The sequence below is a fragment of the Cucurbita moschata genome, unplaced genomic scaffold (genome assembly GCF_002738365.1).
Source record: "Cucurbita moschata cultivar Rifu unplaced genomic scaffold, Cmos_1.0 Cmo_Scf00019, whole genome shotgun sequence".
In the NCBI taxonomy this organism is placed as follows: Eukaryota; Viridiplantae; Streptophyta; class Magnoliopsida; order Cucurbitales; family Cucurbitaceae; genus Cucurbita; species Cucurbita moschata.
This window is the reverse complement of record NW_019268535.1, coordinates 2,670,348-2,684,772: the sequence shown is the minus strand read 5'-3', so window position 1 is coordinate 2,684,772 and position 14,425 is coordinate 2,670,348. Positions and strand designations below refer to the sequence as shown.

At 39.3% G+C, this 14,425-nt stretch overlaps 2 protein-coding genes and 5 non-coding genes across 7 annotated transcripts; all 7 read left to right on the top strand.

Moving 5' to 3' along the window:
- Nucleotides 1-22: 22 nt before the first annotated feature.
- TRNAG-UCC lies at nt 23-94 on the top strand. Its single transcript has one exon. It is a non-coding gene; the product is annotated as a tRNA-Gly (tRNA).
- An 86-nt stretch (nt 95-180) lies between these two features.
- On the top strand, nt 181-252 carry TRNAG-UCC. Its single transcript has one exon. It is a non-coding gene; the product is annotated as a tRNA-Gly (tRNA).
- An 86-nt stretch (nt 253-338) lies between these two features.
- On the top strand, nt 339-410 carry TRNAG-UCC. The gene has a single exon. It is a non-coding gene; the product is annotated as a tRNA-Gly (tRNA).
- An 86-nt stretch (nt 411-496) lies between these two features.
- Nucleotides 497-568, top strand: TRNAG-UCC. The gene has a single exon. It is a non-coding gene; the product is annotated as a tRNA-Gly (tRNA).
- An 86-nt stretch (nt 569-654) lies between these two features.
- TRNAG-UCC lies at nt 655-726 on the top strand. Its single transcript has one exon. It is a non-coding gene; the product is annotated as a tRNA-Gly (tRNA).
- A 109-nt stretch (nt 727-835) lies between these two features.
- Nucleotides 836-8,375, top strand: LOC111457021. Its single transcript, XM_023099131.1, has 16 exons — nt 836-1,012; nt 1,105-1,335; nt 1,412-1,573; nt 1,701-1,751; nt 3,575-3,709; nt 3,849-3,872; nt 4,011-4,122; nt 4,971-5,096; nt 5,205-5,254; nt 5,624-5,782; nt 5,871-5,966; nt 6,583-6,698; nt 6,792-6,915; nt 7,019-7,132; nt 7,219-7,299; nt 7,996-8,375. The coding sequence occupies exons 1-16, from the start codon at nt 950-952 to the stop codon at nt 8,140-8,142; spliced, it is 1,791 nt and encodes a 596-aa protein (XP_022954899.1). The 5' UTR covers nt 836-949; the 3' UTR covers nt 8,143-8,375.
- Nucleotides 8,376-9,171: 796 nt separating this feature from the next.
- Nucleotides 9,172-12,694, top strand: LOC111457023 (ras-related protein RABA1c). Its single transcript, XM_023099133.1, has 2 exons — nt 9,172-9,868; nt 12,052-12,694. Exons 1-2 carry the CDS (start codon nt 9,648-9,650, stop codon nt 12,485-12,487), a joined length of 657 nt encoding a protein of 218 aa, XP_022954901.1. The 5' UTR covers nt 9,172-9,647; the 3' UTR covers nt 12,488-12,694.
- The last annotated feature ends 1,731 nt before the right edge of the window (nt 12,695-14,425 follow it).

The following is a 14,425-nucleotide window of genomic DNA, read 5'->3' as shown; positions in this document are numbered from 1 at the left end:
AATGATAACCATTTACATATCAGCGTTTGTAGTCCAACGGTTAGGATAATTGCCTTCCAAGCAATAGACCCGGGTTCGACTCCCGGCAAACGCATATTTGTTTCCTTTTTGGCCCATAAGCATTAATTAAAATAATTAAACATAATTATTAATTGGTTATTGATAACTGTGTATATACCAGCGTTTGTAGTCCAACGGTTAGGATAATTGCCTTCCAAGCAATAGATCCGGGTTCGACTCCCGGCAAACGCATGTTTTTTTCCTTTTTGGCCCATAACCATTAATTAAAATAATTAAAATTAATTATTAATTAGTTATTGATAACTGTGCATATACTAGCGTTTGTAGTCCAACGGTTAGGATAATTGCCTTCCAAGCAATAGACCCGGGTTCGACTCCCGGCAAACGCATATTTGTTTCCTTTTTGGCCCATAAGCATTAATTAAAATAATTAAACATAATTATTAATTGGTTATTGATAACTGTGTATATACCAGCGTTTGTAGTCCAACGGTTAGGATAATTGCCTTCCAAGCAATAGATCCGGGTTCGACTCCCGGCAAACGCATGTTTTTTTCCTTTTTGGCCCATAACCATTAATTAAAATAATTAAAATTAATTATTAATTAGTTATTGATAACTGTGCATATACTAGCGTTTGTAGTCCAACGGTTAGGATAATTGCCTTCCAAGCAATAGACCCGGGTTCGACTCCCGGCAAACGCATGATTTCTTTTTTGCACACATCCATTAATGAATCTAATTAAACTTAATTTTTAATTAGAAGCCGCTTAATCCATAATTTTTTCTGCTCTTCCAGAAAGCGAGGGAAGGCTTCTAACGACTGTGTGGTCTATATTTGTTTCTAATTCGAAAATTATCATAAAAAGAGAACAGAATATGAATCGATATTTCTCAAACTTTCCCTTGTTTCTATCTCACTTGAAGAATGGAAATGGGCTGTGTTTGCCTCCAATTCTCATCTCAATCTTCGTCTTCCATCGTTCTAAAGGTGATCACATTTGAAGAAATTGATATCAATCTTTAATCTGATATACCCATGTCGATTATTCTCTAAATCCATCTTGATTTGCCCTTTTGCAGAGTACTACAACATCACCATCGCCCATTGGTCGAAGGAAGTTCTTGGTACCATCTATAATTTCTAATCCGTTCCTCCAAGTTTTCGGCGGAAATCACTCTTTGATCCATTTAAACATCTCAAAATCCTGCTCTGTGAGACTGTCACCCAAACCCATTTCTTCGGAGGCTTGGGATTTTGGTAGGTTTTTGAGAACGTTGTACTATTTCAACGGACCTCCATCTCCTGCTAAGGTTGGATTAGTTTCTTAATGTTATGGGTTTTGTTGAATTGATCGATTGACTGAATGTTTGTTCGTTAATGGTGAAGTTTTTTGAGTCTCTGATTGCTAAATTGTCGGGTCCATCTACGAACAAACCTGTTGAAGAAATGGAAACTTCTGGATTCATTCTTGTAGCTGGAGCAACGGGTGGTGTTGGTAGAAGGGTTGTTGATATCTTGAGGAAAAAAGGGTTGCCTGTTCGAGCTTTGGTATGTTATTAGCCTTGTTATTTGTTGAACTTTTGAGAAGAGATAGAAAAGTAGTGATGAGTTCTTTCTTTTTTTCTTGTTTTAAACAGATTTTCACGTTCTTTGTTGTTCATGAAACCTCTTTCAGGTTAGAAATGAAGAGAAAGCAAGAAAGATGCTAGGCCCTGATATTGACTTGGTCAGTTGTTGTAAATGCTTTTTGATTTATTGGTTATGCTTTTGCTCTTTGCTTTATAGTAAATTCATTGTGTTTTGGATGGTAATTGGTGAGCGAAATGAAAGTCTGTGCCAAGTAACTTAATCGACTCTGCTGTGAAGCGAATGGAAAAACATGTCTTAGGAAGTTGGATCATTAACTCTTAATCATTTGGCACTTCTTCAACCGTTTCCAAATGGTATGACTCACATAAACGTATAGTAGCGGCCCTAGCACACTCCTAGCAAATATTGTTCTCTTTGGGTTTTCCCTTTCAAGCTTCTCCTCAAGGTTTTTAAAACGGGTATGCTAGGGAGAGTTTTCCACACCTTTATAAAGAATGCTTTGTTCTCCTCCCCAACCGATGTGGGATCTCACAATCCACCCGCCTTCAAGGCTCAGCGTTCTCGATGGCACTCGTTCCCTCTCCAATCGATGTGGGACCCCCAATCCACCCTTCTTCGGGGCTCAGCGTCCTTGCTGGTACACCACCTTGTGTCCACCCCCCCTTCGGAGCTTAGCCTCTTTGCTGGCACATTGTCCGATGTCTGGCTATGATACCATTTGTTGTAACGGCCCAAGCCCACCGCTAGTAAATATTGTCCTCTTTGGGCTCTTTTTCAGGCTTCCCCTTGAGGTTTTTAAAACGCATCTGCTAGGGAGAGGTTTCCACACTTTTATGAAGAATGCTTCGTCCTCCTCCCCAATCGATGTGAGATCTCACAATTCACCCTCCTTCAAGGCCCAATGTCCTCTTTGGTACTCGTTCCCTTCTCCAATCGATGTAGGACCCCCCAATCCACCCCTTCTTCGGGGCCTAGCGTCCTTGCTGGCACACCGCCTCGTGTCCACCTGCCTTTGGGGCTTAGCCTCCCCCTGGCACATCGCCCAGGGAGAGGTTTCCACACCCTTATAAAAAATGCCTCGTTCTCCTCCCCAACCGATGTGGGATCTCACAGGTCACCCTCTTTTGGGGCCCAGCGTCCTTGCTAGCACTCGATTCATTCTCCAATCGATGTGGAATCCCTCAATCCACCCTCCTTCGGGGCCCAACGTCCTTGTTGGCATATTGCCTCGTGTCCACTCCCCTTCGGAGCTTAGCTTCCTTGCCAACACATCGCCTATGGAGAGGTTTCCACAACCTTATAAAGAATGCTTCGTCTCCTCTCCAACTGATGTGGGATCTCACAATCCACCCTCTTTCGGGGGCCCAGCATCCTCGCTGACACTCATTCCCTTCTCCAATCGATGTGGGATCTCCCGTTCTTGTTGGCACACCGCCTCGTGTTCACTCCCTTCAGGGTTAACCTCCTCGTAGGCACATCGCCCAGTGTTTGGCTCTGATACCATTTGTAATGACCCAAGCCCACCGTTAGTAGATATTGTCCTCTTTAGGCTTTTCCTTTCAAGTTCCCCTCAAGGCTTTTAAAACGCGTCTGCTGGGAAGAGATTTCCACACTCTTATAAAAAATGCTTCATTCTCCTCCCCAACCAATATGGGATCTCTGACGTATTATTTTTCTTCATTTCTCACTTCACATCAACCCGTGCTGTCAGATGTATCCTAATATCTCATTTAGCTAGATATAAATTTTAGCCATAAAACTGAACTTGTCTAAAAACCCAATAGCCATATACGATATGTTCACTAACGTGGAGCCGGGAGGAGCGGATATGCGAAATGATAGAAAATAAGTATACTAGATTTTGGTACTTCACAATAGGTAGTTTGTAATATTAAGAAATCACATTCTGCTTCTGGTTGGTTCATTCTTTAAATTATTTTCCTTCCCTTGGAATGTTAGATTGTTGGGGATGTTACAAAGGGGAGCACTTTGGCACCTCATAACTTTAAGGGAGTGAGGAAAGTTATTAATGCTGTCTCCGTCATTGTTGGGCCAAAGGAAGGAGACACTCCAGACAGAGCAAAGTATAGCCAAGTATGTATATGGCTGACTATGCGGTAGTTGTATTAATATTTTGAAGTAGCTCACCATTTTGTCAACTTCACAAACTTCTGGTTTAATCTGTATACTCGCCTTCCGACGGCTTTCTGATTCAATCTTTGATATGGTGCAGGGAGTCAAGTTCTTTGAACCCGAGGTGATGAACTAAATGTCCGAGTCAGATTTGAATTTGTTTCGGGAGTTGAACAAAATTTTAGTTTACTTGATCATGTGTTCTAGCCAATGTAAGAAATGATACTTACTGGCAAGATTATTTAATGGTGGACTAATGCAGATCAAAGGTGATTCACCAGAATTGGTGGAGTTTATTGGAATGCAAAATTTGATCAATGCTGTGAAAGCTAGCGTTGGACTCCGAGATGGGAAGTTACTTTTTGGATTTGAAGGTACTATTTTATTGAGTTTTTGGTGATTTTTTTCCTTTTCCTTTGCTTCTGTGTGGCACTTAGATTCTTGTGAGATCCCACATCGGTTGGAGAGGGGAACGAAACATTCCTTATAAGGGTGGAAACCTCTCCCTATGGACATGTTTTAAAACCTTGAGGGGAAGCCCGGAAGGGAAAGCCCAAAGAGGACAATATCTGCTAGCGGTGGGGTTAGGCTGTTACAAATGGTATTAGAGCCAGACATTGTCGGTGTGCTAGCGAGGACGCTGGGCTCTCAAGGGGGGTGGATTGTGAGATCCCACATCGGTTGGAGAGGGGAACGGAGCATTTCTTATAAGGGTGTGGAAACTTCTCCCTAGTGGATGCGTTTTAAAGCCTTGAGGGGAAGCCTGGAAGGGAAAGCCAAAGAGGACAATATCTGCTAGCGGTGGGGTTAGGCTGTTACAAATGGTATCAGAGCCAGACATTGTCGGTGTGCTAGCGAGGACGCTGGGCTCTCAAGGGGGGTGGATTGTGAGATCCCACATCGGTTGGAGAGGGGAACAAAGCATTTCTTATAAGGGTGTGGAAACTTCTCCCTAGTGGATGCGTTTTAAAGCCTTGAGGGGAAGCCTGGAAGGGAAAGCCAAAGAGGACAATATCTGTTAGCAGTGAGCTTAGGCTGTTACAATTCTTTATTACGATACGTATGGGATTAAAAATTCGAAGATTACTAGTACTGAGGGAAAGAAAAAAGTGAGTTACCCAATACGATGATTTTAGCAACAATGACGAATGCATGTGTATCATGTACCGAATGCAAGAAACATGTTCCACGAGTAATCGAGCTTTCTTTTTGTAATTCGCAGGCAATAATCTCAAAGAAATTCCTTGGGGTGCTTTAGATGACGTTGTAATGGGTGGAGTGAGTGAAAGTTCATTTCAAATTGACTTCAAAGGTGGCGAAAATGGTGGACCAACTGGAGTTTTTAAAGGTTTCTTCCATTAAGCCTTTAGACAGTGTACAAGTCCAAGATTACCTCACTGTTAATAGAATGAACACATTATGATCATGAATCTAACTTTGGATGCATATGCTTTAGGTGTTCTTTCAACTGCAAACAATGGTGGCTTTACTAGTGTTCGGACGCGGGTAATTTACATATTTTGAATATTTTCTTCGTCCGTGCTTTACATTCTCAGATATCTAAAACTAATGCAGTCGCCTCTTCTGTACCGAATGCTCGACGGTCATTCCTAAGTTAGGATTATGAAAACAATTGAAATAACTCTATAAAAGTCAGGGATTGGTGACAAAATCTTGTCTTACAGAACTTTTTTACCATTCATTTTATTTTTAAGCTTATTATGAATGAAATGTACTGTTCTTCCTCATAAGCTTGTCCTTCAAATGAGCCATTTCTGATCCTTGATCTTCTCCGAGTCTTTTGAATTAAGGTGGTTGCTCCCTTTCATTCCCCTATCTAATGTCATAGCTATTCCATTTTTTGTATTTATACAGAACTTTTCTGTACCAGAAGATCTTTCTGCTTATGATGGATTGGAATTGCGTCTCAAAGGCGATGGCCGTCGGTATAAACTGATCGTGCGCACCAGCACTGATTGGGATACTATTGGTTATACAGCCGGCTTCGACACTGTCAAAGGCCAATGGCAGTCTGTGAGTAACACCATTTGACCTTGATTGGGGCTTTTCTTTTACTAACAATCGAACTACCAATGACTGGTTATATTTCCCGTTTCCTCAGGTTCGTGTGCCATTTTCTTCTTTGAGGCCAATATTTCGAGCTCGAACTGTTGTAGATGCCCCACCTTTTGACCCTACAAATATTGTGTCACTGCAGGTAAGATTACTTTGTTAGGAATCACGACTCTCTACAATGGTATGATATCGTCCACTTTGAGCATAAGCTCTCGTGGATTTGTTTTTGGTTTTCCCAAAAGGCCTCATACCAATGAAGATGTATTTCTTACATATAATCTCATGATTAACCGCTTAATTAGTCGATGTGACTCCTCTTCCAACAATCCTCAACAATCCTCCCCTCGAACAAAGTACACTATAGAGCCTCCCCTGAGGCCTATGGAGCCCTGAATAAAATACACCCTTTGTTCGACACTTTGAGTCACTTTTGACTACACTTTCGAGGTTCACTACTTCTTTGTTCGACACTTGAGGATACTATTGACATGGCTAAGTTAAGGGCCTGACTCTAATACCATGGTAGGAATCACGACTCTCCACAATGGTATGATATTGTCCACTTTGAGCATAAGTTCTCATGAATTTGTTTTTTGTTTTACCAAAAGGTCTCGTACCAATGAAGATGTATTCCTTACTTATAATCTCATGATTAACTGCTTAATTAGCCGAATCCTCACCCTACTTTTCTCCTAGTTCATTCTCATTCTCATAATATTTTTCACACGCACTTCTGATGCACTGATAGTCATATGCAGCTCATGTTTAGCAAGTTTGAGTATGATGGGAAACTCAACCCAACTTTTGTAGAAGGTGCATTTCAGCTTCCATTATCAAGTATAAGGGCTTATATTAAAGATCCCATAACTCCCAGGTTTACCAAAATGCCATCTTTTAGAACTACTAAGCTGATTTCGATCTTTTCCGATTCTCTTACACGGTTCGTCTATCTGTTCGTCTACTTTAGGTTTGTGCATGTGAGTTCTGCTGGAGTCACACGACCTGATAGGCCAGGGCTCGATCTCAGCAAGCAACCTCCTGCCGTCCGATTGAATAAAGAATTGGATTTTATTCTTACATTCAAATTGAAGGTTTAAGACCAACTCTATTCATACAATCTTCCACACATTAGTTTCAGCTACTTTTTAGTTTTTATGTTTAGTTTCATTTCAATATTGGCCATTTCCTCTACAGGGAGAGGACTTAATTCGAGAAAGTGGAATTCCTTATGCAATTGTAAGACCTTGTGCGTTAACCGAGGAGCCCGCTGGTGCCGATCTCATTTTCGATCAAGGAGATAATATAACGGTATCACAACAGCAAATAAACAATGCCTAGAGTTTAGAGATACTGTCATTGATTTCTTATGAGAGTATTCTTTTCTTTTCGTGCAGGGAAAGATATCGAGGGAAGAGGTTGCTCGTATTTGCATCGCTGCTTTGGAAAGTCCGTATACGTGTGACAAAACATTCGAGGTAATACCCTCCCTCCATCCCTCCCTCTCTACTTTATTTTACTCTCGAGTGATAAAACAATCCTACTCTCCATTTAATCCCTTCATGATCTGTCTAATGTCCCTTTATTCTTCCCGTCCCGGGTGTTATGGTTGTTGAGGATTGTTGGGAGGGAGTGCCACATTAGCTAATTAAAGGAACGATCATGGGTTTATAAGTAAGGAATACATCTCCACTAGTAGGAGGCCTTTTGAAAAACCAAAAGCAAAGCCATAAGAGCTTATGCTCAAAGTGGACAATATCATACCATTGTGAACGTTCGTGGTTCCTAACAATGGTTCTAGCTATAGAATTAAAATACAGGTCCATTGACTTGTTTGTTCTTCATACGTAGAAAAAATTCCTGATGCCACTAATTTCATTGACCATAATAGAACAATAAATCACATTTTCACCCATTATTTTTCATTAGCACGTCTTAAGATCGTTTGGGACCGAGTCCAAACAAAATAACAAAAGTCCAAAAGATCGAGTCCCCCCTCCCTTCAGCCCCTAAGCGAACCGAAAAAAGGAAGAAAACGGCCAATGCCAGTGCATTAGGGGTAAGAATCTCTCTCTTTTCTGAAAGACAGCGTATTGAACCTGGGATTTTGATCATATAGCTGATCCATTGTAGTTAGCATTCAAGTTTTTAGCGATGTTCTTATTCATTTGCAGGTTAAAAGTGTGATTCCATTTAGTGAGCCATTCAGTGTGGACCCTGAGAATCCCCCCCCGGAAAAGGACTACAATATTTACTTCAAAACCTTGAAGGATGGTATTACTGGGAAAGAACTCCTTGAGAAAAGCCCTGCTCCTGTTTGAAACATGTATTATAGAGAGGAGGTAGAGTTCATTTTTGGTACACCAAATTTGGTAGGGGCTTTTAAATGGAAGATCTTGTCTGTAACTTTGTCTGTAACAGCCTTATTACTTTCTATGCATTCACAGCCACTTCTGTATATCAGGATTATCATTACTTAGTTAGCTATTGTGGCCATTTGGAATCTGTTTTGCATTGTTTACAATAGCAACTCGTCTGTGAAATCGTTGTCGATGAGTTGATAATCTTGGACGAGATAGGTTCGACAAGACTGCATGCCTTCTAGTAACTACTTTCTATAGATTTGAAGTGATTTTGTGGTTTTTCTCTGATAAAACATACCCACAAAGAGATTGTCACGTATATGACTTAACACTTGATTAGGGGTGTCTCGAACTTAGTAGACGACCAGATTCCTTATTCTTGTAATTTGTATAGTTATAGATCTCGATTCAATATAATATAGTTGTTACACTAGCTAGATTGTCACATACATGGCCGAGACTGAACTAGGAGCTGAATTAGGAGTGTCTCAATCATAGAGTGGATTTAATATACCATAGTTACAGTAGCTAGATTGTCACATATATATGGCTGAGACTGAATTAGGAGCGTCTCAATCGTAGAGTTGAAATGGAAAACTAAGACTCTTTATTGTTCTACAGGTATAAATCTCAATTCAATACACCATAGTTATAGTAGCTACCTTGTCACATACATGACTGAGACTTAATTCAGAGCTGAATTACGAACGTTTCCATCATAGAGTGGAAAACTAAGACTCTTTATTGTTCTACAACTATAGATCTCGATTCAATATACCATGGTTACAGTAGCTAAATTGTCACATACATGATTGAGACTCTACTGTTCTATAGCTACAGATCTCGATTCAGTACACTATAGTTACGATAGCTATAGCTACAGATCTCGATTCAGTACACTATAGTTACGACAGCTATAGCTGGATTGAAAGGTTTATATTAATGTTTCATTTACTTTTATATGATCCCACCACATTCCTCAAGCACATGAACGAAATAAATTCCATTAAGTCATGGTAGTTTTCACAAATTTGAAACCAAAAATCAAACCAAACTTGAAAGAAAACTCAAAAGCTTCAAACTTTTTCCCACCAACAAATTCCAAATTTATTTCCCTATGCTTTGGATGAGTGGCATGCAAAATGACAAAAATGACCTTACTTACCCAATGCAAGAAGCTAGAATAGTCTTGACAATGAGTCCATGACCAAGGACATGGACGTCAATTCAACAATTTGTAGAGCTCAAAATCCAAAGCGATTTCATAGGAATTCCAAAATTTGAAAAGGAGACGCATCGTCGTCCAGCCCAGCGCAGCGGCAAACACAGCGGTCTCTCCCATTTCCAACTCCCACTGTCTCGAAACAAGAGGAACAAAGAAAAGAACCCCCCAAAAAGCGCACACTCGCAGAGATCTGATCCAACCAAAGTTCTTCTTCTTGTTCTTCAGAAGGGGGACTGCGATGGCCGGCTACCGAGCTGAAGATGACTATGATTATCTCTTTAAGGTCGTTTTAATTGGAGATTCTGGTGTGGGTAAGTCTAATTTGCTCTCCAGGTTCACCAAAAACGAGTTTAGCCTCGAATCTAAGTCCACTATTGGGGTTGAGTTTGCTACTCGGAGCTTGAATGTTGATAGCAAGGTCGTCAAGGCCCAGATTTGGGATACTGCTGGCCAGGAAAGGTTCGTATATTTCCTCATCTTTGAACTCTGGCTTTTTCAAGATCTGGGTATTTCTTAATTTTGCTATATGTGGTTGTTGATGAACAGCTAATGTGGTTTTTGGATGATCTTACTGATGGCATTGTCTCTGTATTAGCTTTAATTGTATGAGTTAAATCATGTCTTTACTCATCCAATAAATCGGTTTTTTATGCATTGAACTGCAATGGTTGCTTACAAAATTAGTGGATCTAATGGAAGCTACTTAGAGTTGCTTGTATGGTTACGTTTCTGTAATTCTGTATGAAATGTTGAAGTGAAGTGACAGATTTTAGTATGACTTTTGGAAACATTTCATTAGTGGGATTTTCTTTTCACAATTGTAAATGACTGCCCTGTGTTCTAGAACAATTGTAATCGGATTTGGTAGTTCCCAAGCCCACCGCTAGTAGATATTATCCGCTTTGGCCCATTACGTATCGCTGTCTGTCTCACGGTTTTAAAACGCGTTTGCTAGAGAATGTTTTGTTCTTCTCTCCAACCGACGTAGGATCTCACAATCCACCCCACTTTAGGTTCCAGTATCCTTGCTGGCACTCATTGTCCTCTCTAACCGATGTGAGATCTCACAATCCACCCCCTTCGGGGCCCAGCGTCCTAAGTGGCCTACCGCTCGGTGCCTAGCTTTGATATTATTTGTAATAACCCAAATCCACCGCTAGTAGATATTGTCCTCTTTGGCTCGTAATGTATCGTCGTCAATTTGTAATAACCCAAATCCACCGCTAGTAGATATTGTCCTCTTTGGCTCGTAATGTATCGTCGTCAACCTCATGGTTTTAAAACACGTTTGATAGGGAGATGTTTCCACACCCTTCGTAATGTATCGTCGTCAACCTCATGGTTTTAAAACACGTTTGATAGGGAGATGTTTCCACACCCTTATAAAGAATGCTTCATTCCCCTCTCCAACCGATGTGGGATCTCACAATCCACCCCCTTCGGGGCCCAACGTCCTAAGTGGCCCACCGCTCGGTGCCTAGCTTTGATATCATTTGTAATAACCCAAATCCACCGCTAGTAGATATTGTCCTCTTTGGCTCGTAATGTATCGTCGTCAACCTCATGGTTTTAAAACACGTTTGATAGGGAGATGTTTCCACACCCTTATAAAGAATGCTTCATTCCCCTCTCCAACCGATGTGGGATCTCACAATCCACCCCCTTCGGGGCCCAACGTCCTAAGTGGCCCACCGCTCGGTGCCTAGCTTTGATATCATTTGTAATAACCCAAGTCCACCGCTAGTAGATATTGTCCTCTTTGGCTCGTAATGTATCGTCGTCAACCTCATGGTTTTAAAACACGTTTGATAGGGAGATGTTTCCACACCCTTATAAAGAATGCTTCATTCCCCTCTCCAACCGATGTGGGATCTCACAATCCACCCCCTTCAGGGCCCAACGTCCTAAGTGGCCCACCGCTCGGTGCCTAGCTTTGATATCATTTGTAATAACCCAAGTCCACCGCTAGTAGATATTGTCCTCTTTGGCTCGTAACGTATCATCGTCAACCTCATGATTTTAAAACACGTCTAATAGGAAGATGTTTCCACACCATTATAAAGAATGCTTCGTTCCCCTCTCCAACCGATGTGGGATCTCACAATCCACCCCCTTCGGGGTCTAGTATCCTAAGTGGCCCACTGCTAGGTGCCTAGCTCTGATATCATTTGTAATAACCCAAGTCCACTGCTAGTAGATATTGTCCTCTTTGGCCCGTTCTGTATCACCGTCAACCTCAAGTTTTAAAACACGTCTGATGAGAGGTTTCCACACCCTTATAAAGAATGTTTCGTTCCCCTCTCCAAGTGACGAGGGATCTCACAGAACTTGAGAAGGAGCCCAAGTTCTTGAAGAATGGTGATGCAAGTATGGTTAAGATGATTCTGATTCTTTTGTTCGTTATCTCGACAAACATAAGTTGATGCGCCTTTTCCGTCGTTATTGTTGCTGAGTTTAGTACTCTGCCATGGATTCTTCAAATCATGAACATTTTTATGTGCGAAAAGGCACATCAACTTATGTTCGTCGAGATAACAAATCCCGAGGCAAATGTGACTGTGCTTGCTTCACTCGTGATTTAGTACTTCATGTTGTGCTTGCTTCACGCTTTTCGTGAACTGACCATCTCGTTTGGGGCATAGGTATCGTGCAATAACCAGTGCATACTACCGAGGCGCTGTAGGTGCACTGCTCGTCTATGATGTCACACGACATTCCACTTTCGAAAACGTCGAGAGGTGGTTACGAGAGTTACGAGACCATACAGATCCCAACATCGTCGTCATGCTTGTTGGTAACAAATCAGATCTTCGACACCTGGTGGCAGTCTCAACAGAGGATGGAAAATCTTTTGCTGAGAAGGAGTCTCTGTATTACATGGAAACATCTGCACTTGAAGCAACCAACGTCGAGAACGCGTTCGCCGAAGTCCTCACTCAAATCTATCACATTGTAAGCAAGAAAGCCATGGAGGCTGGCGAGGACGCAGCTGCTGCTTCGGTTCCTTCGAAAGGAGAGAAAATCGACGTCGGTAAGGACGTTTCTGCTGTAAAGAAAGGCGGCTGCTGTTCGAGTTAGGCTTTTGATTTGCATATTTTTCTTATGAGCTCCATAGTTTAGTAGAAATTCTTCAGAGATGTGTTTTATAGGATATTGGTATTGCCTGGATTGGATTTTATCTACTTTCCAATATTTTTTATATTTTTTAGTCTGAAAATTTTAAGTTTGAGCTCAGAGAGAGCTTGATTTAAAGGATTGTTAGCATCAAATCTATTGATTTCATTTAGCTGTTGTGTTGATTCAGGTTCTTGTTTAACTCGATTGGTTTAGATAGCTCCGACCAACGAGTTGAAGGTTCGAGTTTTTCCGCTCCAAAATTTTTGTACCTTATTGATACGTTTAGAGGATCTAAGTCTTGAAAGTTTATACGCTTCGAGTGCATTAAACCTGTCTTAAAAAATTTTCAGGTATTCGTAGATACGTTGGTAAGGGTTTTAGTATTATTCCTCTCATGAATTGTAGTCGGACGTTTTTGTTTGTGAAATTTTAATTCTACTTTAAAGGAAATGCTTTGGATTCTTTAGAAATTTTCTCCCGTGTAGGATGTGAAGTTGGTAAAATAATTGTTTTATGTATGACGACACGTGTTTTATGGCTCCTACACGTACATGTGTATGATATGTTTCTAATATGATGTGTTATGTTATGTAATGCTACGATACGTCATGTCATGTTATGCTATAATATGTCATAATATGCTAACATATGTCATGTTATGCTATGTTATGCCATGATAAGCTATGCTAAGCATAAAAGTTCTGTCAAAATGTTGCATGTGTTTGCATTTTTCGACCCCAGTGGGTCAGACTCACCACAAAATATTTTTAAAGTACTCAAGTTATGTACTACTCTCGTACTTCAGTAAAGACAAACTTTTTATTTTTTATTTTTTTTAAGTTCACCGACCAACTTAAAAACTTATAATTAACTATTTTTTCTTACTTTTTCAACCTCTTTTTTTTAAGAATCCTCGAAAAACAAACTCCAAAAAAAAAAAAAACATTATATTATAATGGCTAAATTAATAAAAATACTCTTAACTTTTTTAAAATTTTGATAATATTATTCGACTTTCAAAAAAAGGTTAAAAAAAAAAAAAAAACTCTAATAGCTTCGTTATTTTAAAAAGGTATTTTAAAATTTTTTTTGAAAAATTCAAGGGTATTTATGAAACAAAGTATTAAGTTTTTTTCTTTCATTCAAAACTTGGGTGACGATATTCTTATTTTTATTTTTTTTTTTAAATTTAAGAATATTATTCAACGATATTTTTGATATAAAATATAAATTTCATTGATATATTTTTTTATAATTAATTTTATATTATGTATTGAAAATCCCCATCTTTATTTTAATTGAGAGATTTCAATCACATATTATATTATTTATTGAAAAGCCTACTCAACCACCTTTTATTTTATTTTATTTTATTTTCTTAATACCTAAGCATTTAGACCGTTGATGTTATTTTAATGTAATGATTTAATCCCTTGGAATATTTATAAAATATAGTTTCTTACACCTAATTTTCTAATAATTATAAATTTATAAAAAAAAGTCTTTGGGATTTTTATCTCAATTTTGACTCTTATAGGCTTTGGCCGCCTTCACATTTCCAGCCATTTATGGATAATTATTTTTATTCCTTAATTTGGTAATAAATACAAATTTTATAAATTCAATTAATTTATTAGCTTTTTTTTTTTTAATTAGTTTGATTTGAATGTAACCACTCCCATTTATTATATATATATATATAATTATTCGAAGATAATTTTTGCATTTTAATGGGTTTGATTTATTAAAACAAAAATTTGAATGAATGATGTAAATAAATTGAGCCCATCAAATTAAAATATTTTATGGTCAGATTAAGTTGGATTTGGTTGAATTCTATCGAGTTTGAATTAAAAAATATATTTTAATTTGAGTTTTTTTTTTATTAAAAAAAAAAGT

Coding starts and splice junctions, on each gene's coding strand:
- LOC111457021 (XM_023099131.1), top strand. CDS start 950: ATGGAAATGGGCTGTGTTTGCCTCCAATTCTCATCTCAATCTTCGTCT. Junction 1,013..1,104: donor CGTCTTCCATCGTTCTAAAG/GTGATCACATTT, acceptor GCCCTTTTGCAG/AGTACTACAACATCACCATC. Junction 6,699..6,791: donor AAAGATCCCATAACTCCCAG/GTTTACCAAAAT, acceptor CGTCTACTTTAG/GTTTGTGCATGTGAGTTCTG.
- LOC111457023 (XM_023099133.1), top strand. CDS start 9,648: ATGGCCGGCTACCGAGCTGAAGATGACTATGATTATCTCTTTAAGGTC. Junction 9,869..12,051: donor GATACTGCTGGCCAGGAAAG/GTTCGTATATTT, acceptor TTTGGGGCATAG/GTATCGTGCAATAACCAGTG.